This window comes from Anolis sagrei, chromosome 3 (assembly GCF_037176765.1).
Source record: "Anolis sagrei isolate rAnoSag1 chromosome 3, rAnoSag1.mat, whole genome shotgun sequence".
Taxonomy (NCBI): Eukaryota; Metazoa; Chordata; class Lepidosauria; order Squamata; family Dactyloidae; genus Anolis; species Anolis sagrei.
The window spans coordinates 214185088-214208590 of NC_090023.1; the positions used below are offsets into that span (position 1 = coordinate 214185088).

General features: G+C 40.5%; 1 protein-coding gene across 2 annotated transcripts in view; it reads left to right on the plus strand.

Annotated features, from left to right (window-relative positions):
• The first annotated feature begins 2304 nt into the window (after nt 1-2304).
• Nucleotides 2305-23503, plus strand: part of NT5C2 (5'-nucleotidase, cytosolic II) — an 85224-nt gene continuing 64025 nt past the window's right edge. For both annotated transcript variants that reach the window (XM_060768310.2, XM_060768311.2), the window contains exons 1-2: nt 2305-2412; nt 19957-20090. In XM_060768310.2, the coding sequence (XP_060624293.2) occupies nt 19990-20090 (101 nt within the window). In that variant the 5' untranslated portion in view covers nt 2305-2412; nt 19957-19989. The remainder of the gene's footprint in view (nt 2413-19956; nt 20091-23503) is intronic.

A 23503-nucleotide genomic window follows, 5' to 3' on the forward strand; every position in this document is an offset into this window, starting at 1 on the left:
TTGGTCCTCCAGGTGTTTTGGACTTCCAGCTGTTAGGATTTGTGGGAGCTGAAGTCCAAAACACCAGGAGGGCCAAAGTTTGCCAATGCCTGGTCTACATTGTAGAATTAATGCAGTTTGCCACCACTTGCACTCCTCTATACTATGGAATCCTGAGAGTTTCAGTTTGGTGAGGCACCAGCTCTGTTTGGCAGAGAAAGGCCATAGCAGTTCAAGTGGTGTCAAACTGCATTAATTCTACAGTGTAGATGCACTCTAGGACTCTTGGGGAGGGGACCTGGGTTCAGCTATGAAAACCCATAATATGTGATTAGCCACAGAGTAGCCATTGAAATCCACAAGCATGTGGACAATTTTAACAGAAAGAAACCATGAAAATGAACAAAATCTGGCTGCCAGTATTAAAAAAAACCTCTAAAATTGAAACAGTAAATAAAAAACAAAACTCAAACACAGGGGAACTCCAGACAAGAAACCATCAGGAACACCTAATCACCTCTCAAGAAAGGAATTTCCTGGGCAGTAACAAGCCACACCTAAAAATTATCAGGCCATCAAATGCTAATCAAGGTGGCCAATTGAAACATTCATACCTAGCTCCAATAAACAAGAGTTCTTTCTCCCACCCTGGACCTTCCACAGATATATAAATCCAATTTCCTTAGTTTCCAACAAACCTCACAACCTCTGAGGATGCTTGCCACAGATAAAGGTGAAACGTCAGAAGAGAATGCTTCTAGAGCATGGCCATACAGTCCGATAAATCTACAACAACCCAGTGATTCCAGCCATGGAAGCCTTCGACAATACATAAATAAAGTGTATTATTATGATTATGATTATTATTGTTGTTGTTGAAAAATGAGTTGTACATTCTTTATTTCCCCTTCTTACTTCTCTGCTGAGTAAATGGATACTATGAAGTAACACACCTCACAACCTCTGAGGATACCTGCCATAGATGTAGGCGAAACGTCAGGGGCGCATGCTTCTGAAACATGGCCATACAGTGGGGGTCCTCAAACTAAGGCCCGGGGGCCGGATACGGCCCTCCAAGGTCATTTACCCGGCCCTCACTCAGTCAACCTAAGTCTGAAATGACTTGAAAGCATACAACAATCCTATCTCATCAGCCAAAACCAGGCCCACACTTCCCATTGGAATACTAATAAATTTATATTTGTTTAAATTGTTCTTCATTTTAATTACTGTATTGTTTTAAAGTGTTTTTTGCACTACAAATAAGATATGTGTACTGTGCATAGGAATTCATTCATGCTTTTTTCAAATTATAATCTGGCCCTCCAACACTTTGAGGGACTGTAACCTGGCCTTCTGTTTAAAAAGTTTGAGGACCCCTGTTCTAGAGGCATTCTCTCCTGATGTTTCGCCTGCACCTATGGCAAGCATCCTCAGAGGTAGTGAGGTCAGACCTTACTACCTCTGAGGATGCTTGCCATGAATGCAGGCAAAACGTCAGGAGAGAATCCCTCTAGAACATGGCCATATGGCCATATAGCCCGAAAAAACCTACAACAACCCCATAAAGTGTATTATTATAATTATGATTATTATTGTTGTTGTTGCGGAAAAATGAGTTGTACATTCTTTATTTTAATTACTACAAGAGAGGAGATTCCATCTGAACATTAGGAAGAACTTCCTGACTGTGAGAGCCGTTCAGCAGTGGAACTCTCTGCCCCGGGGTGTGGTGGAGGCTCCTTCTTTGGAGGCTTTTAAGCAGAGGCTGGATGGCCATTTGTCAGGGGTGATTTGAATGCAATATTCCTGCTTCTTGGCAGGGGGTTGGACTGGATGGCCCATGAGGTCTCTTCCAACTCTATGATTCTATGATTCTATGATTCTATTTCCTCTTCTTACTTCTCTGCTGAGTAAATGGATACTATGAAGTAACACACCTCACAACCTCTGAGGATGCCTGCCATAGATGTAGGCGAAACGTCAGGGGAGCATGCTTCTGAAACAGGGCCATACAGCCTGGAAAACTCACAGCAACCCAAAGCTTCAGTGTTTCCTAGGGTTTGGGACTTCAGGTCCCGGAATCCCTTTTCAGTGGTACGAAACAGCTGAGGCTTTTGGGAGTTGAAGTCCACATTTGGCAGAGCTAGAGTCTAGGTTGAGAACCACTAGCCGGAAGTGACTTGAAGGCACACGGCAGCAACGAAGGGGTTAACGTGTTGCCGCCTCCTCCTCCTCTTCTGTCGCTTTGCGGCACGGCCTGAGAGTGGCACGTTGCTTCCGCTCCCTAACTGATTCAGGGCGGGAAAGAAGGGGAGGAGGGGGGCCTCTTGCGCATGCGCGGCGCGTGGAGGGCGGTCTCGCGCTGCGGCAGCCCAGCGGCTCGGTTTCCTTTGAGGCAGAAGCGAGGAAGGAAGGAAGCGAGCCAGGAAGGTGAGTGGGCGCAACAGGCCGAGCGACCGTTAGACGGGTCTGTGTGTGAGGACCAGGGCCAGGAGCCACGGCTGAAACCAAAAAAGGGAGAAAGAGAGAGAAAGAAAGTCACCAAAAGGCAGCCCGTCTCGCTTATTATGTTCTGCCTCTCACGGCCCTTCTTTTCTGTGGGGTCTTCAAGCCTGGCAAAGAGTACTGGGGCCTCACCAAGTTACAACTCTCATGATTCCATAACCGTTGAAAGGGGGTATTAAACTGCACTCTTTCTCAGGGAGCTCTGATTTAATTAAACCTTCTCTTTCTCTCTGGGTTCATCTTCACTGTAGAATTAATACAATTTGGTGCCTCTTTAACCACCCTGCTTGAATGCTATGTTGCTGTGGGATTTGTAGTTTGGGGAGGCACCAACACACTTTGGCAGAGAAGGGTAAAGACTTTGCAAGACTACAACTCCTAGGATTCAATTTCAATGAGCCATAGCAGTTGAAGAAGAAGAAGCAGAAGAGGAGGAAGAAGAAGAGGAGGAAGCAGCAGCAGCAGAAGAAGCACAAGAACAAGAACTACTTTATTTTTCTACTCCACCTCCATCTCCCCGAAGGGACTCGGGGAGACATATAATAGCATAAGAAATAGCATGGGAACAGAGCAATTAAACAGTATCGGGATTAGTATCAGGGACTTTGTAGTTTGGGGAGGCACCAACACACTTTGGCAGAGAGGGGTAAAGACTTTGCAAAACTACAACTCCTAGGATTCAGTTTCAATGAGCCATAGCAGTTGAAGAAGAAGAAGCAGAAGAGGAGGAAGAAGAAGAGGAGGAGGAAGCAGCAGCAGAAGAACAAGAACTACTTTATTTTTCTAGTCAGCCTCCATCTCCCCGAAGGGACTTGGGGAGATGTATAATAGCATAGGAAATAGCATGGGAACAGAGCAATTAAACAGTATCAGGATTAGTATCAGGGACTTTGTAGTTTGGGGAGGCACCAACACACTTTGGCAGAGAAGGGTAAAGACTTTGCAAGACTACAACTCCTAGGATTCAATTTCAATGAGCCATAGCAGTTGAAGAAGAAGAAGCAGAAGAGGAGGAAGAAGAAGAGGAGGAAGCAGCAGCAGCAGAAGAAGCACAAGAACAAGAACTACTTTATTTTTCTACTCCACCTCCATCTCCCCGAAGGGACTCGGGGAGACATATAATAGCATAAGAAATAGCATGGGAACAGAGCAATTAAACAGTATCGGGATTAGTATCAGGGACTTTGTAGTTTGGGGAGGCACCAACACACTTTGGCAGAGAGGGGTAAAGACTTTGCAAAACTACAACTCCTAGGATTCAGTTTCAATGAGCCATAGCAGTTGAAGAAGAAGAAGCAGAAGAGGAGGAAGAAGAAGAGGAGGAGGAAGCAGCAGCAGAAGAACAAGAACTACTTTATTTTTCTAGTCAGCCTCCATCTCCCCGAAGGGACTTGGGGAGATGTATAATAGCATAGGAAATAGCATGGGAACAGAGCAATTAAACAGTATCAGGATTAGTATCAGGGACTTTGTAGTTTGGGGAGGCACCAACACACTTTGGCAGAGAAGGGTAAAGACTTTGCAAAACTACAACTCCCAGGATTCAATTTCAATGAGCCATAGCAGTTGAAGAAGAAGAAGAAGAGGTAGCAGCGGAGGAAGAGGAGGAAGAAGAAGAGGAGGAGGAGGCAGCAGAAGAAGAAGAAGCAGAAGAACAAGAACTACTTTATTTTTCTACTCCGCCTCTATCTCCCCAAAGGGACTCGGGGAGATGTATAATGGCATAGGAAATAGCATGGGAACAGAGTAATTAAACAGTATCAGGATTAGTATCAGGGACTTTGTAGTTTGGGGAGGCACCAACACACTTTGGCAGAGAAGGGTAAAGACTTTGCAAAACTACAACTCCCAGGATTCAATTTCAATGAACCATAGCAGTTGAAGAAGAAGAAGAAGAAGAGGCAGCAGCGGAGGAAGAGGAGGAGGAGGAGGAGGAGGAAGCAGCAGCAGCAGAAGAACAAGAACTACTTTAGTTTTCTACTCCACCTCCATCTCCCCGAAGGGACTCGGGACGGCTTACATGATGCCAAGCCCAGGCAGAATACAATTAAAAACAGAACAATACCAAATTTCAAATTAAAAATAGCATAAAACAGCATAACAGTAGTAAGCAAGCATCAAGCAACAACAGACTAATTTTGGAGGGGAGGTGGGAGGAAGGAGGCCAGTATGCGAAACTGGTTAAAGCAGTGGTTCTCAACCTGTGGGTCCCCAGGTGTTTTGGCCTACAACTCCCAGAAATCCCAGCCAGTTTACCAGCTATTAGGATTTCTGGGAGTTGAAGGCCAAAAACATCTGGGGACCCCAGGTTGAGAACCACTGAGTCAAAGGGTAAGTGTTTCAATAAGGTGGATGAAAACATATAATAGCATAGGAAATAGCATGGAAACAGAGCAATTAAACAGCATCAGGACTGTGGCGCAGCTGGCTGAGTGTCAGCTGCATTAAGATCACTTCTGACCAAAAGGTCATAAGTTCGAAGCCAGCCCGGCTCGGAGTGAGCTTCCGACCAATTGTGTAGCTTGTTGTCGACCTTTGTAACCCAAATGACAGTTGCATCTGTCAAGTAGGAAAATTAGGTACCACCTATGTGTGGGGAGGCTAATTTAACTAATTTATGAGGCCATAAAATGACTCCAGCAAAGCACTCCAGCAAAAGCATGTAGGGAATGCAGAAGTACTTCATCAGTGTCGCATATGGACGATGAAAGCAACAGCTCCCCTGGCAGCCAGAAAAGTTAAATAGCCTCTGACTGTCGGTCTATATGTGTTGCGTGTCTTTGGCATTGAATGTTTGCCATATATGTGTACATTGTAATTCGCCCTGAGTCCCCTGTGGGGTGAGAAGGGCGAAATATAAATACTGTAAGTAAGTAAATAAATAAATAAATTTAGCTTAACTTACAAATATGAGTAGTAATATAATATAGGAATTCAGATTAAGTCATTAAGGTCATGATGGTATCAAACTGCATTGATTTTGCAGTGTGGACTGGGCACACCTTCTGCCTGTGCCTTTGGTAAGTGCTGTATGAATAGCTGGCTGAGACCCCTTTCGCACAGCTAAATAAAATCACACATTTTCTGCTTTGAACTGGAATATATGGTAGTGTGGACTCAGATAACCTAGAGGCTCAGATAACCTAGAGGCTGCCTTCCACATAGCCCTCTATCCCAGAATATCAAGGCAGAAAATCCCACAATATCTGAGTGCAGACTCAGATAACCCAGCTCAAAGCAGATATTTTGGGATTTTCTGCCTCAACATTCTGAGTTATATGGTTGTGTTGAAGGGCCCTGAGTGTAAAACCCCAAGTCCCTCTCTCCAAATAGACATTATTAAAAGGGATGCATGAAGTCAAAAGGCTCTCACACAATCTCCCAGGTGTCTTTCTAGTGGCACATATGCATTGTCGAACAAATGTAGTTTGACAGCACTTTAACAGCCATGGTGCTATGCTGTGGAACCTTGTGATTTGTACTCTGTTGAGCCACCAGCACTCATTCACCGAGAAGGCTAAAGACGCTGTAAAACAAAAATAGCATTGAACCATGTCAGTTAAAGTGGTATTAATTTTTCAGTGCAGATGTACCTTATAACACTGGAGCAGAGGAGATTGCATTAACTGTACAGTGTAGATGAGCTCTGGGGCCCCTTCCACAAAGCTGAATAAAATTCCACATTTTCTGCTTTGAATTGGAATATATGGCAGAGTGGACTCTGATAACCCAGGGCCCTTCCACACAGCCCTATATCCCAGAATATCAAGGCAGAAAATCCCACATTATCTAAGTGTGGATTAAAATAACCCAGTTCAAAGCAGATATTGTGGGATTTTCTGCCTTGGTATTCTGGGATATAGGGCAGTGTGGAAGGGCCCCTAGTTCAAAGCAGATATGGTGGGATTTTCTGCCTTGATATTCTGGGTTATATGGCTGTGTGGAAGGGCACGGGATGTCCTTTTTTTTCCTCTACAGAATCACATGGGTTGACATAGGGCCCTTCCACATAGCCATATAACCCAGAATATCAAGGCAGAAAATCTCACAATATCTGATTTGAACTGAGTTATCTAAGGGGCCTTCCAGACAGGCCTTTTATCCCAGGATCTGATCCCTAGTTTTCTGTTTATCCCAGATTATTTGGCAGTGCGGACATATATAATCCAATTTAAAGCAGAAAACCTGGGATCAGATACTGGGATATAGGGCTGTCTGGAAAGGCCCTGAGTCCACACTGCTATACATTGCAGTTCAAAGCAGATAATGTAGAATTTTATTTATCTGTGTGGAAGGAGCCATAGTATTTTTTTTCTGTTAGAGGATGGCATTTACAACTCCATCCAGTGTCCTATCAGTGGTAGGACACTGGAGTTTTTTCTTGTCCTTAGACATTTGTGTCATATGATACACAAGTTTCTGTGCTAAGAAAGAATATTCTCCACGTGAGAAGCCAAGGTTCTCTTTAGTGATTGATAGGAGAAACACTCAGGAGCAGATCTTGAGGGGAAGAGTCATTTTTAACATGAGAAAAGAACAGACAAAGATTGTGGCAATTTCAGTTTGTACAGTCCTTGCCAAAAGCATTTTTCTCCACAAAAAGTCCCCTAATCGACACTCCTTCCTTATAACTCTTCAGAAAAAGCTTTAATGTTGAGATGCCAGATCTTGTGTTCATATATCCTCCATCCAAGAAAAAAGTGATATTGTAATAAACAAAACAGTGATTTAAATACCCCTACACAAAGCAATTGCCAAAATACCAGCATAATAAAAACACACAAACCCAAGTCAGCCTAATGTACGATCGTTGTTAACTTGATTGCTTTTTTGTAGTGGTTTTAGTTTTCCTTTTAGATTTGGGTGTTTATCTGCTTTCAAGTTGCATACCAACTTATCCTGACCCCATGCTTTTCACAAGGTTTTCTTAGGACCCTTCCACACAGCCCGATATCCCAGAATATCAAGGCAGAAAATTCCACAATGTCTGCTTTGAACTGGGTTATTTGAGTCCACACTCAGATAACATGGGATTTTCTGCCTTGATATTTTGGGATATATGCCATGTGGAAGGGCCCTTAGGTAAGAAATACTCAAAGGCGGGGTGGACTTCTCCCTCTGCCTCCTGGGCGCCGTCTTCCTCTTCAGGGCCCTCCTGCCCCACGGCAGGCACGGGGACCGGGGCGGGCCATAGGTGACCCCTACGAAGTCCCTTCTACGCTGTCCTTATATCCCAGGATCTGATCCCAGGTTTTCTGCTTTGAACCGGATTATGAGTCTCCACTGCCATATAATCTGGGATAAACAGATGGTTCTGGGATCTGATCCTGGGATATAAGGACAGTGTAGAAGGGGGCTGAAATATAGCCTATAAAAACTGGTATACATTGGTGGTCTCCCATGCAAGATTGTTCTGTTAAAAATCCAGTGGGAATGGCGCTAAGATTGAACAGCTTTTGGAATGATGACTGGCATTTCTTCATTCTCACTTGCATCGTTACACAACCATGAAATCTAGTCGAAAGAAAGGGGGGCAGGGTTGTGTTTCGAGTGAGGCAATTACTTGGCAATATATCAGGTACTTCAGGTAACCCATCAACAACATTTGAGCTGATGTTCTTTCTCTCACTATTTAAATTTAGATGGCCTTGGCAATGTTTTATGTGTCAAAATACAGTTGACAGCTTACAGCAGAGACATAGCTGCCAAACTGGAGGGAAAGAAACCAACACAGACACATTTGTTTTTCTCTCCATTCAATATTTTAAGAATATTTGTAGTTACAGGTCTGTTGCAATATCCCTCAATTTTGCTCTAAATGTTTATTGCTCAACTGACTTAATGGATTTCATCTGTATTTGCAGTATTAACAGAAGTTCTTAGAACTAGAAATAATTAAACTCATCATGTTCCAGCATTTGAACTTTGGACGCACCAAGAATGATATCTGGCCTGTCCAGTTAGTATTTATATTCAACTAGGTTAAATGTTAGCAGTAAAAAGTTCTAAAATACACATTTAGAACTATTTGAGAAAAGCTTGACCAATTGGTATTAATAGAGTTGTAACTTTTCCTTTCAGTACTTATGCACTTTTATTATCCATTGTCACCAAGCAACATGTCAGTAAATAGTGAGTGCATATGTGCTGCAATAAAGTCATAATATCCATAATATTTGTTTTTCAGTTATCTTCCTTTTGTGATACTACAAGCAAGAAAGCAGGATGTGTTCCCCCCATCTCCCTGTTTGAGCTTAGAGTTTTGATAGTTTTAAGTACAATATACTTTTATATATACTTCAGAACTGCAAAGATTCTGTTCTTCTTTCTATAGAGCCAGAAGCAGTGTGAATTCTGTTTCAGGCCACTGCTGCAAAAGCAGGATTTCTCAAGAGCAGCAGCATTAAAAGTTCTGTTAGTCTCTGGGTTTTTGGAGCAGGCAGAAGGGAGAAGATTCTTGTGTCTTGCCAACTATTCTCTATGTTTATAACAAGTGAAGTGACCAGAAGACATAGTCCTTTTCCTATCCCTCATTTTATGAATTATGATATCTATCCATTTGCACTACAGTATTGTGCAAATGAACGTGCCTTGGTATACTGAGCACTAAAACAGATATTACTTGGCCTGTTCAGAAATCAGGTATTGCTATCTTCTGATGAACATGAAAATGAGATGCCTATGGAAATTTAGCTTTCAAAGATCCTGGTTTTAGAAGGTTATGTAAATTTAAACATTCACATTGTTTCGAGTATACTCGTACTGACCAGCCGTAGTTTCATATTTTTCAATCAGTAAGTGAGAAGTGACCTAATATCCTAAAAAGCACCATTTCCTACCTGATCTTGGGGGCTAAGCAGGATCCACCCTTGATTAGTACCTGGGAGATTACCAATGAATGTCAGATACTGTAGGCTTTATTTGATAAGAAGGAAATGGCAAAACCACCAGTGATTATTTCTTGCTTAAGAAAACCCTATGCAATTCTTGGGTTCACCATAAATTGACAGGCAACTTGAAGGCACAGGTAAAAGGATAGTTATTTTGTAATGATTTTTGTGTGTGTCAGGAGTGACTTGAGAAACTTCAAGTCGCTTCTGGTGAGAATAATTGACCGTGTGCAAGGATGTTGCTCAGGGGACGTCCAGATGTTTTACCATCCTGTGGGAGGCTTCTCTCATGTCCCTGTATGAGAAGCTGGAGCTGACAGATGGGAGCTCACCCCACTCCCTGGATTCAAACCGCCAACCTTTTGGTCAGCAGTTCTGCCAGCACAAGGGTTTAACCCATTGTGCCAGCAGAGGCTCCATTTTGTAACAATGATTTCTGCATTGTAGGAACAATCCTGGAAGCTTCATTTTGGGCTAACTTGGTCTTGTTTTGTGACAGATGTTTACATTATGTTTAGTAATTTTCAGGCTTTAGACATAAATTGTTTAATTTTTAAAAAAGCAGATCTGATTTCGGTACTATAAGAAGCAGTAATTCATAAAGACATTTTAAAAAGTCTGTTGAGGCAGTTCCCACTTCTGGAAGCTTAATCCATGTTAAAGAACCTAGGTAAAAAATGTTTTTTCTTTCTGTTAGTGGAGTATAAAAGCAGATAACTGAAACTGCATAGCCTGAACAAAAAATAATAGCAACAGGAGATAAATGAGAACAATCTACCCCTAGAAAAAGGAATTTACTTCTGAAAGACTTATCACGGGGCAAAGGTGTCTTAACTGAAGCTTTATCACCAATCCGTGTTTCCGCAACATGCCATATTTTTCAAAATGCAATTATCACAGGGACAAAAAGTAAGGTGAAACTCTTCTGGCATGGACAGCAAATGAACACCACTGGCACATATATATATATATATGGCTGGAGTTGCACTTAAAAATGTACTGTTCTGACTTACATTCACATTCAACTTTAGAACAAACCTACAAAAACCTATCTTATTCATAACTTGGGGACTGCCTGTAGCCTGTACTGAAGTTATGTGCAAATGGTGCAGAGGAGAAAGTGGACGCTTCTGCTATTTCTGATTCTCTAAATCCTTTGGAGAAATGTGTGAGTTAAGCTAATGCAAAATTTGTAGTTCTAACTCAGGGATGGGAAACATTTTTTTCTGTTATGGTACATAGTGTTGGGATAATGCATCAAGGTGGTGCACCTTGGTGGGCTGGGTTAGTCCTCAAAATTGGTAACATCAACCCTCTTCTCTTCCCACTCTCTTTCGCTCCCTTCCTAGCAAGCTGAGGGGGAAATCAATATACCAAGAGGGTTGAATTGATCTCATAGAGGATTTTCCAATATGCTCAGGAGATATGAAATTATTATTTAACTGTATAATCCCCCCTTAAATTACATCAAGGATTCTATCCATCCCTTGGGCATTAATTTGCGTACCTGGGTTCTGACTGGTGATTTTGTATTTATACAGCATGAAAATGAGAAAGGCGTCAGACTATATTGATTACTAAAATTTTGTTTTGATTTTGTATTAACATTCAAAATATTTCTCTTAGTTGTGCCAATCTTTCAAAATACCACCATTAGTTGTTAATGTACTTTTATATCTATATGACATGTAATTAGTTTCTCTCTTGGGTCAAATATATTGACATCTGATTAATTAATAGTGACCAGAATAGAAAACACTGATTATCTTATATGCAAGATACTATTGCCAGTAAATGCTTAACTTCAAATCTACAAACAACTGAAAATGTGTTTAGTGCATAATGAGACTAAAATTCTCAATCATCTACTCAGAACAGAGGTGTTTTGGCAAGTAAAAAGAATAGGGGCTTTGATAATTATCACTAGCAAAATCAAACTTAAAAATTGTAAGAATAAGTCTAAGAATGGGAGAATTCAAGGTTATAATAGAATGAAAGTTGTACTATGTATAAAGTTTAGCGTAATAAAAATAAATTAACATGTTTGGTGATTAATTGTATGATTGGGAATTGAAAACCTCGCAAATCTTGGAATAGATTTTATTTTGAGATGTGCGCATGCGTGTGTCTGTGCTATTCTGAAGCTTTCTGAATCATGCCAGTGTGTAGGAGGTCTTTGTATATTTGCATGTGCGTGTGCTTAAATACAATGTTTTGGCTTTAGGTGCTGTCTATATTTCATGAAATTGTTTAAAAGCAACATGAGTTGGGCAGATTGCTCTTGACTGTGTTTAGAATATTTGGGAACAAAGGTTTACTGTGTTCATCATATGTTTTTAAGGACCTCATCACAAAGACCTATGGATTTGTCACACATTGTGATGAATCCATGGGCTTCCGGTGGGGGGGGGGGCATGGGGAAGTGGGGGCATCCACTTCCCTCATTGCACGACTTGCCTTTCTCCTCAACCTATGGGAGTTAGTGTCACCACCCGGCTTCCCTCCATTGCTGGTAAAGCAACATGGAACAGCTCTGGTGTTGCCACAGCAGCATGTGCTGCTTTCTCTCCTTTTTCAGCATGGAGCCCGACTGGAAGTCCTTGTGCATCATCTAATGGACTCCATGCTGAAAGTAGAGAGCAAATGGCGGACAATGGACAAATTGCCCTGTGTGAGGAAGCCATAAGGTTTCAATTTAATGTTTATAGCACAGCCAGCCTAGAATAAAAGGCAAATAAGCCAAGAAGAATGATTTCCCCTGGAAGTTATATAAGCTATGTGTTTTTCACTGTTAAATAAAAGAGAAATATAATTAATTTCTTGGCTCAAACACAATAGTATCTAAGTAGTCCTAAGTGGATTTAATGAAGAAGAATCTTATGGCTATGGTTGCGGGATTTAAATTCCTAATTTTGATTATTCACAAGTTTGAAATGTTATCCCTGCCTCCCAAGTTAAGGTTGCCATACAAACATTTACATGGCAGCCCTGTCTTCAGGAGGGGAATGAGGGGAATGATAGGGAGGTGGGTGTGTGTTTTGTTTTTGTTTGTTTTGCCCAGTACTTCCCTTCCTTTGCCTAGAAGAAACAGATACTTGCAGCACACAGGAAGAGATCCTGTACCCCACAGATCTGGCTCCTCTTCCTTTTTTATGTCTTGTGAATGTTTTGCCTGGGCAAGAGAAGGAAGATGCTGGGGAAAACGGGGACAAGCTGCACAAGGGAAGAGGAGGATGCGCCAGTTCTGCTGGGTAAATGGTGATGCGGGCATGCAGTTCTGATTCCATCTCTTCTTTCTGTTTGCTACATGTTTTTGTTCTGCCCAGTAGCTCCCTCTTTTGCCTGGGTGAAATAGAGGCTCACAACTTGGAGAAAGAGGAAAGAATTTACAAGGTTAAGTGATTTGTGGGACATTCTTCTTCCCCCTGCCTCATCCGCTCCCCTGAGATAGTCATAGGTTTTCTATGTTTCTTGGAGTACAACTGTAGGTGTGAGCAGATATACATGTAATTGTATAATGTAAAGAGACTTGCACAAGCCATGGTGAGGATGGTATACAGCCTGTGGAGCATAGATTTCACTTGAGACTCATTTTTTTAAATGGCAAATTAAGTGTCTGGTCACACACTAAAAGCTCACAGAAAATGTTTTAAACCTGGGAGATTTTTGTCTTGCAAATCATCCAAAACACATCTGAACCACTTTTCAAACAGCAGTTTGCTCCATTTCCTCCACTACAGCCTTACCCTCTAGCTGTGAACTGGTAGAAATGAGAACTGGAAATTGCACAACATCTCTTTCAGGTGCCTCTTGTCTGCTGGTGCAGCCTGTGGGCTGGTGACAGTCAAAATTATCTCCCTACAGAGTTGTCCAACACTTTTTACACGTTCATTTTCACATGATGTCACCAGCCATATACCTGAATTGTGTGCCATCCCAGATGGGCCGATTTTCAGTGTCCTGCATATTTATGCTGTCATTGTTATATTACATGTAAGGAACGGGAAAGGCATGAAGATTGAAGCCACAGAAAAAGGGAAGAACCCTATTGTTATGGTGAAGGAATTGAGGCTACCTCTTGATTATTATTATTTTATTCAAGAATTTATTCTGGATCACTGAGTTTGCCTGTCTATAAATGCTGAGGGTTGGGGGCGGGGATAGGGAAATATTGTGACTATGCAGACAGATTGTTTACGTTGTATGGGACATTGTCAGCCTCCACATTTTTTGTTATGTACTCTGGAAAAAAGAAGGCACACAGTACTTGGGGCTCAATTTGATATGGGTTAAATTGGCTTTGTAAATACTTACATACACTTTTTAAAATGTGCAGTATTATAGCTGTCATGGAGAGGATTCCAGATCCACATGTTTAATGTCAGGTCTGATGTTAGTGAGAAAAGGAAGATATTTCCAAACCACATGAACCCATGTTAAAAATGGCTGCCACTAGCCCTCTGTACCTCAGGTACTGAAAACGGTAGGGAACGCAGAGAACATTTAGCGAGCATCATTGTCGTTTGTTTCCAGCATTGATCCACTGATAACCAAGGTTTGGGGGGATAATAATAATAATAATAATAAATATTACACATCATTTGCATATGGTAAGCACTGTATTTCTGTAGCCCTTGATAAGTCTTAAATATTGAAATGGGAAGATTTTTATGAAATAACAACCTGAAATCTAGGTGTATTCATGACTATTAATCTTGGTTTCTGCTGTAGGCTATTATAAATCAGAACCTTTTTCATGTACTATTTAGGCAGCAGATTGTAGAAATAACCGTGCTTTGAGCTTGTAGCCTTCAGTCGTTGAAATATATGTGGAATTCTGTTTGTGAACTACAGCGATATATGTATTGTCGAAGGCTTTCATGGCCGGAATCACTCAGTTCTTGTGGGTTTTTTCGGGCTATATGGCCATGTTCTAGAGGCATTTCTCCTGACATTTCGCCTGCATCTATGGCAGGCTTCCTCAGAGGTCTCTGCCATAGATGCAGGCGAAACGTCAGGAGAAATGTCTCTAGAACATGGCCATATAGCCCGAAAAAACCCACAAGTACAGCGATATAGCTATGCATGCAGTAGTGATGTCAGCAGGAAAAGAACGGCTGAGGGCATGGCAGCCACGAGGGAGAAAAAGGCTGTTTTGAGGTAGCAAATTTCATTTACCTTACTTTGACAGCAGTACATACGCTCATGACATAGTGCACCAACCAACAGGATTCTAGCCATTATGAGTGAGCTAAGGGAGGAAAATTACTCTTCCCCCTATTAATATTGTGCTTCATTTTTTGTAGAATGCAATTTCCAAAAAATTAAACAAATGTTTGAAAAGTGTTAGTAATAATAATAATAATAGTCATAATAATAATAATAATAATAATTTATTTCTTACCTGCCTCTCCTCGTGGCTTGAGGTGGGTTACACCATTCCCTAAAAGCACATAATGATCTAAAAACATTCTATAACATACATTAAAACATATTTCTATGTTGTTCATTTGTTCAGTTGCTTCCGACTCTTCGTGACCTCCTGGACCAGCCCACGCCTGTCAGCCGTCACCACCCCCATCTCCTTCAAGGTCAAGCCAGTCACTTCAAGGATACCATCACTTTGGTACAGGTGTAATATGCTCACTCCTAGATGTTCCTGTAATCAATCTAGCTGCCATATTTTGAACCAACTGGAGTTTCTGAACTTGGTACAAAGGTAACTCAATGTAAAGTGCATTGCAGAAGTCCAACCTCGGATCTCTTTAGGTCCTTTAGTGTTGCATTTAATGCTAGGAGTTAGAGAGCTACTATATACAGTAGAGTCTCATTTATCCAACATAAATGGGCTGGCAGAACGTTGGATAAGTGAAAATCTTGGATAATAAGGAAGGATTAAGGAAAGCCTATTCAACATCAAATTACATTATGATTTTACAAATTAAGCACAAAAACATGTTTTACAACAAAGTGATAGAAAAAGCAGTTCAGTACATGGTAACTTTATGTAGTAATTACTGTATTTACGAATTTAGCACCAAAACATCGCAATGTATTGAAAAACTTGTGGATCCGGGTGGGAGGCAGACTGCATTGGATAATACAGAACGTTAGATGAGCAAAGGTTGGATAAGTGACACTGTACTAGAAAGTTATTGCTGTGCAATTCTACCTGCAGTATGATGTGTATTCTTTGTGTAGAAAAACTTGTTCTTTTAGTTCTGCTCGTTTTTTCAGAAGGAGCTAGAAAAAGCAGAGTCATCACTAATCTTTTGTTTCTGTTACCTAATCGGTGAGCTGGTCAGGTCAAAGCATCATGCCTCATGAGAATGCACAAAACAACAACAAGCAGCTCTGTATTTAAAAATGAGAGAATTGTCTGGCATTCTCTCTCTTCCCTCAGGTTTTTATTGTCACATTTCTGTGGAAAATTACTCAGTCTGTCAACATAAGAATATTTTGTGGAAAAATAAACATTAAAAAGTTTAATGCAAGATATTTGAAAATTCTATATGTGTAGTGTCCTATTTTTAAAATCTGCATGGATGTAGATTGATGCATAGTCATGTGTCATGTTAACCTGGTTAGAAGTTTTTGCAGTACGATGAAAGTTATTTAAAATAGTCTTTGGAGCAGTCAATTGCTTAGTTATGGCATCACAGACCTATAATAAATCATAGAAGGTTGTTTCTAAAATGACTAGCATGTTTACGGATTTTTATATTTATCTGAAGCTATTTTAAGATGCTTTAGTTTTTAAAATAGGTTTTTGTAATTTAAGAAAGGAGATATAGACTTCAGTTGCACATAGTTCAGAATTTTAACTGGCTAGCTGCCTGTACTGTTACATACTTATCCTACTGACTTATGAAAGTATGCCATGGTCCAGCCCAGTTTATTTTTAGCTTATATCCTTGGCATCACTTGAAACAAAGCTTTGCCATATTTTAAGCAAACATAATCATGAAAAAGTAGGGAAGTGAAACAGTTGTTGTTTCTTCAAGGTACCTGGCTTTTCACAGCTTAAATTTAGTATATTAAATTACTGGTGTAATCAGCCATTTAATTTTATATAGACAAAGCTGAAATAATGAATTTATAACTAAAGGTTAGACCAGCATGATTTACTGAACTAGATTTTTTAGTATGTAGCTGTGAACATTTTGGTAGAAGATGCAATCTCTTTTCACAACTGAAATATCACCACTGTACTTATCAATCCTTTTGGGTACTTTGATCTTAGAATTATGTTGCCATATTTCAATCACTATCTTAACTACTTGCCACATATTGTGATTGTTTTCACATTTCTTAAACTTTGTTATGTGTTTTCATTTCTGTTACTTAGGCTATTTCATAACATGCCAATAGTTATTAGGCCAATTAAGACAAACCATTTAGCTGAAGATATTCTTCCTATAATAGAGCAAATATGCCACAACATCCATGCTATTTTTTGCCAGTTCAGAAGGGGGGGAGAGTATGTGATCCATCTTCCTTGCTTGTGGCTCTTTATGAGTTTAAATGTTTTGTCTTAAATTATGTGTGGTGTACGCACTGACCTGCTGCTTTATGAGGAGAAGCAGTTTTTTTGGTTGAAATAAACCATATTTGTCTTGGAGCAACTATTCATCTAGGGAACTGGAGCTTTTTGAGGGACATGTGTGGAACCTAAGTAGGTCTTACAACATTCTGCTTCATTTCTACAGGCTCATGTATACCCTTTACACCGATTGAATCTTGCGTTACTATTTTTTAAAATGCTAAATAATAGTGTATCTAGGCCTTTAGTGTTGACTGGACTTAGCAAAGGAAAGATTTAGGATGGCATAACCTTGCTATGAAATGAAAGAAAAAACATCAAATTCTATTGTGTAACTGACCATACTTTCTAAATAATTATGAAAAGTTTAGGTATAATATTGTGCTTGAATGTGCAAGGTCATGTTCTGTGCAAGAGGTGAAGAGATTGGAAAAGAATGTTACTATTTGTTTGTTTGTTTATTTAATTTAGCCATGTAAGAATCTTGACTGTGATAGCCTATTAGCAAGTGGTATGTGGGGGTCTGCTCCTTTTATGGCATGATAAAGCAAAGACTTAATCTATAACAGTGTTTCTCAACCTAGGGGTCAGGACCCGGGGGGGGGGGGGGTCATGAGTGGGGGGGGGGGTGTTAGAGGGGTTGCCAAAAACCATCAGAAAACAGTATTTTCTGTTTGTCATGGGAGTTCTGTGTGGAAGGTTTGGCCCAATTCTGTTGTTGGTGGGGTTCAGAATGCTCTTTGGTTGTAGGTGAACTATAAATCTCAGCAACTACAACCCCCAACTGTCAAGGTCAATTTTCCCCCAAACTCCACCAGTGTTCACATTTGGGCATTTTGAGTATTTGTGCCAAGTTGGTCAGATCCATCATTGTTTGAGTCCGATTCATAACAGTAGAAGAATTACAGTTATGAAGTAGCAACAAAAGTAATGTTATGGTTGGGGGTCACCACCACATGAGGAACTGTATTAAGGGGTTGCGGCATTAGGAAGGTTGAGAAACACTGATCTATAGTGTTAACTGTTTTATTACTATTACTAGTTTGGATACTTGGCGTTGCCTGGGTTATTAGAAGAAGTCATTTTTTATTTTAAAAAATGCATAAGATTGTGTGTCTACTACAACTCACATCATGCCAGATTAACTCCCTGAAACTCCATCAATACTTTAAGTTTGTGATGTTGGACAAATTTACTCTAGCTGCATTATGACTGGAGTTCAGTATTCTCTCCAGCTGCAGGATGAATTACAACTCCCACCATGGTGGGTCAGACCCGTCAAATCCCTCCCGTACATTCAGTTGGTCATGGGGGTTCTGTGTGCCAAATTAGGTCCAAGCCCATCATTGGTGCAGTTTGGAGTGCTCTTTGATTGGAAGTGAACTATAAATCCAAGTACCTACAACTAACAAATGTCAAGACTGTTTTCACTCCAAACCCACCAGTATTCAAATTGTGACATATTGAGTATGTGTGCCGAATTTAGTGCAGATCTATTGTTTGCATTCACAGTGCTCTCTGGATATAGGTGAACTATAATTCCTATAAATGAAGGATAATTTTTCCCCAAAGCCCTCCTTTATTTTTTGTTGGTCATGGGGGTTCCGTTTGCCAAGTTAGGTCCAGGACCATCGTTGGTGAGGTTCAGAGTGTTCTTTGATTGCGGGTGGACTATAAATCCCAATACCTATAACAGCTATATATCAAGGTGAATTTCCCCCCAAACCTCTTCAGTATTTTTCGTCGGTCCTCAGGGCTCTGTGTGCCATATGTGGTCCAGGTCCATTGTCATTGGGGGTCACAGTGCTTTGATTTGATGCAGGGTGAACTACAACTTCCCTCATGTGGAGTCAATCCCCTAAACTCCTCCAGTATGTTTAGTTGCTGTTTAGTTATTATTATTATTATTAACTTTATTTGTACCCCGCTAGCATCTCCCGAAGGACTCGATGCGGCTTACACGGGCCGAAGCCACAAAACACAATACAATAGAAAACATAACACAGCAATAAACAAAGCAAATCAAACAATTAAGCAAAATAACCACAATGACAATACATCAAGACACTATTAAAACTGGTTCGGCCAACGCAATGGGGTACAGGGTTAAAAGTGCTGAGATGGCAGGAGGAACGTAGGATTAAAAGTGCGGTGTGCAGCAACATTAGTTGTGCTAAAGTGCATCTAGGACTTGGGATGGGGATTCCTAATCTGCGAAGGCACATCGGAACAACCAAGTTTTTAGGTTCCTTCTGAAAACTGCCAGAGTAGGGGCCAGTTATGCTCTGTTTGTTGTGCAGAAAGAGTTGAAACGAGTAGGAAAGGGTTAAGGGAGAGGCAGTGGGCAGGATCATGCAAATTCCATGCCAGTGGAGAGAGAAAAAAACACTAGGATATCTGTGGTGGAGGGAAAATGTAAAATCTGGGATGAAATTGTCCCCGAATGAAAGCATTCTTTGGGTGGTGGGCAGTATGGTGTTTAGGGAGGACATTGGCATGGATTGGGCTACATGTTCATGGTGCTCACTATAACCTGAAATGTCATTGGAGGGAGTGCTTTCAGTGGCTCCTCAGCACTGGGTTAAAGCTGTTTGTGGAAGTGGAAGCCTGTCTGTGGAAGTGGTCACTCCAGCCACACACATACATACATACTTTCATTTTTATTATGGATCTAGACTAGATATAGATAGATACAGTGTTTCCTCTATATTAATTATAATGTACGCTAAGAAAAAAGTGTAATAGTTCTTAATGTTGCATAGAAACCTTGCTGGAGGAAATGAACTGATCATTATCATACAAATCCAGATTAAAATTATCAGTTTAAAATTATGATGCAAACAGTATATGTATCCATATGTCATAACTATACAGGCTACTGGTTTGGTGTATTGAATTATTCATTAAAAGGAAATGGTATCTGTCAGATAGTTGTATTGTCATTCAAGTACTGCTGCATTTTTTAAAACAGGAAATGGTTATACAACAGTCTTGTGAAACCTGATTTCAAGCATAGTTATCTTTTTATTCTTGCAGTGTTAAGTGACCATTGGCCAGAGTTTTAAAAAAATGACAACCTCATGGAGTGACCGATTACAAAATGCAGCTGATCTCCCTGCAAATATGGATGGGCATGCTATGAAGAAGTATCGCCGGGAAGCATATCATCGGTGAGCTTTTTATGTAACATTAAACCTGGGAATAAGAACAAAAAGTGTCTGTGTTTCTCAGGCTGATTGCAGTTGTGGTTTTGATTTGCAAGTTCTGATGTGATATGAAATTAAACTGAGGCTTTTTGCAAGCTAATCTATTGGCAGGACATCATTTTGTGGATTATTCTGGGGCTTACTGCCCTGAATGTGATGTACCAGACAACCTTCCAAGTAAAGCCTTCCTGTTCTTCACTGGTACCTCAGGCATCTCTTCTGCATAGGTCCCCTCCCCCCGAGCGGATTCCTATCCTGTTGGGTCTCATTCTTTGCTTCTAGGTGTACAAAGCACCTATTAGCAGTGTATTACTTTCACAAACATTGCCACCATTGATCAGTCTTAAATAAATCTATGCTATATTATGGAGTTACAGATAAGGTTGTCATTCTTCCATATTTTATTTAAGGCTAGAAAGGGGACATATGTAAAGATGGGGTTAGGATTCACTTATAGCAGTGGTTCTCAACCTGTGGGTCCCCAGATGTTTTGGCCTTCAACTTCCAGAAACCCTAGCAGCTGGTGAACTGGCTGGGATTTCTGGGAGTTGTAGGGCAAAACTCCGGGGGACCCGCAAGTTGAGAACCACTCACTTATAGGTTATGAGTGGATCATGAGAAAGCAATGTCCTATGAACTGTATCTCCTATAATATAGGCAAGCTATTTTTTTATTTATTTGCAGTATTTATATACTGCCTTTCTCACCCCTGGGGGGACTCAAAGCGGTTTACACATAAATAATGGCAAGATTCAATGCCTTACGTTGGGCACCAATACAATGCCAAAACAAACAATTGTCATAGTAAAACCACAATTAAATATAAATCAAAATTGAAATAATACATCAACAAGCATTAAAACAATAAAACAGTGTTGTCAGTCGAATCGCCATTCCAGTCAATGTCCTTCTAAAATGCTACAGACATGTATTGTCCGAAGGCCTGGTCCCAGAACCATGATGTTAATTTTATTTCTAAAAGCCAGGAGAGAGGGAGCGGCTCTTACCTCATTTGGGAGTGTTTTCTATAGGCGGGGGCCACAGCCGAGAAGTTATATCCGTACTTTGAAGGCTGTTATGGTGCCAATATTTTCTGCTACCTCAAGAACAGTCTGATGTTTAAAGAAGAGTGATACTGTGAAGGGAGCACTAAGGTTGTTTCATTTTCCCCTCTTAGGATGTAGATAGAAAGGCAGACAGGTATTCCTATTCACAGCTTGGATGCCTTTGCCAATCACTATTTAAAGACAATACAAAAGAAAGTTTTGCCCCATGGCTTTATTCTCCATGAGTGACCAGACAAGTGGATGGTGCAAAACTTGACACAAAGAAGGAAAAATATTTTGTAAGCTATAGAATATGAGTAGCACAATGCAGCCATGGATAGTATGCAGCCGTTCCCGCAAAATTGTCTTTATGTCCTCTGACCAATTTTTTTCTGACTTGTTTTGTCTCGGCTAGAAGCCTATAGGAGTTATGATTGACTTTTTAAATAGGTTTCCATTCCCCCTACTCTTCTTAACATAAAATGTACCCATCTTTTAAAACTAGATGTGTTTTATTTTGTTTTGTTTCACATTGAGCTACAAAGGTCTTCACATTACAGAAAATTGGCCCCTAGTTTCTCAAGTTGCCTTTCTCTGCAATGGAAGAATCAAGGGAATGTTATCATAATTTAAATCTATATAGTTTTTACTCTGCTTGTAAATAGATGGTTGCCGCTGAAGAAAGACTAAAATTGTATTAACAGGTGTTCAAAAGGAAATAGTTAAACTTGATTGTCATCTCTGTTACTTTTGCTTCGTGTATCAAAAATAGTCTGTCCCTGTTTGTGGGGTGGAAGGATTAATTACGGATTTAGTGATGTAATGGAAAAAATTTTTTTTTGCCTGTTGCATAGTCTATGCTGGTAGTTCCAAGATATCCTGAATAGTTGTACCACATTGCTAAACATTCCAAAAATTGTTTATTAAATATAAATATTGAGAACATGTAGTTTATTAATGCAGAAATTAGCTTTATATAAACAGTGATTACATGAGGACACATTCAGCCTCTCCTTATGTCAGATAGTATATAACATAGTGAATAAGATCATGATTTCCATGTGGGTTGGTCTGCTCTTTGTGAAATTGTGGGAAGCTTCTGTAGCTGTTTGCTGAGAGAGCCTCCCTCCGTGACGGAGCCCACGCATGTCCAATATACCCAGCCCGTTGAAGACCAGAGTCAGAGCGAAGCTGCAAGCACCAGCAGCAATGGCCAGGAGAAATAGTGGTGCCTATTGGAAAGAGAAGCCATGACCTATGAGAAGTGGCCTAGGAACTGGGGTATGTTTATACTGGACAAGAAAAGATTAAGAGGTGACATGATAGGTATTCTCAAATCTTTGAAAGGATGTCACATTGAAGATAGGGCAAGCTTGTTTTCTGTTGCTCTACAGATTAATGGATTCAGATTGCAAGAAAAGAGATTTCACGTGAATATTAGGAAAACCTTTCTGATGGAAAGAGCTGTTCAGCAGTGGAATATGCTGCCTTGGAGTGTGACAGAGTCTCCTTTGGAGGTTTTTAAAGAGAGGCAGGATGGTCATCTGTTGGTTGTGCATTGATTGTGTATGCCTGCATGGCAGGGGGTTGGACTGGATGGCCCTTAGTGCCCAGGATTGCACAGGAAAATCATTAAAAATAGTTAGTGAATGTTTTGTTTCAAGTTCTATTGACATGTTACACATCAATCTTAGTTGCCCTTGAGTGAAAAAAAACATTTTTGGATTAGTCCAAATTACTAGGGTTTCTGTTCCACCCTAAATAGCTTACATGTATGCTATACACAGCCTATATAATGTCAGAATGTCCAAACATGCTCTCTAAATCTGCTAAAACTCAAGCACCACATCTGGTGTTTTGTGTATAGCATGTAAGCAAGATCATTCCTGATTAGTGCTTGGATACCAGATGCTATAGGTTGTATTTCAGAGGAAATAACTTGCTAAACCACATCGAAGTATTTATTTATTTATTATTTGACTTGTATACCGCTACTCCCAGTTTGGCTCGGAGCGGTTATTCTTTGCCTAAGAAACCAAGTAAATTTCATGGGGTAACAGGTGGCTTGAAGGCGGCATGTATGCAGACACATGGCAATATACAGTGCATAGATTCAATTAGGGAAGCCAAGACTCTTGTGTTTGCAAGAACTGTTAGTCATGAAACCATTGAGTTGGAAGGAGCTTATGGCTCATTGAACCCAATCTCCTGCTCAATGCAGGATGTCCATCTAAAGCATTTCCAGCAGGCAGCTGTCCAGATTCATTTTGAAGATATCCAGTGGAGGAGGCTCCACCAATTCAATAGTTAGTTGTTTAATTGCTTAGCCAC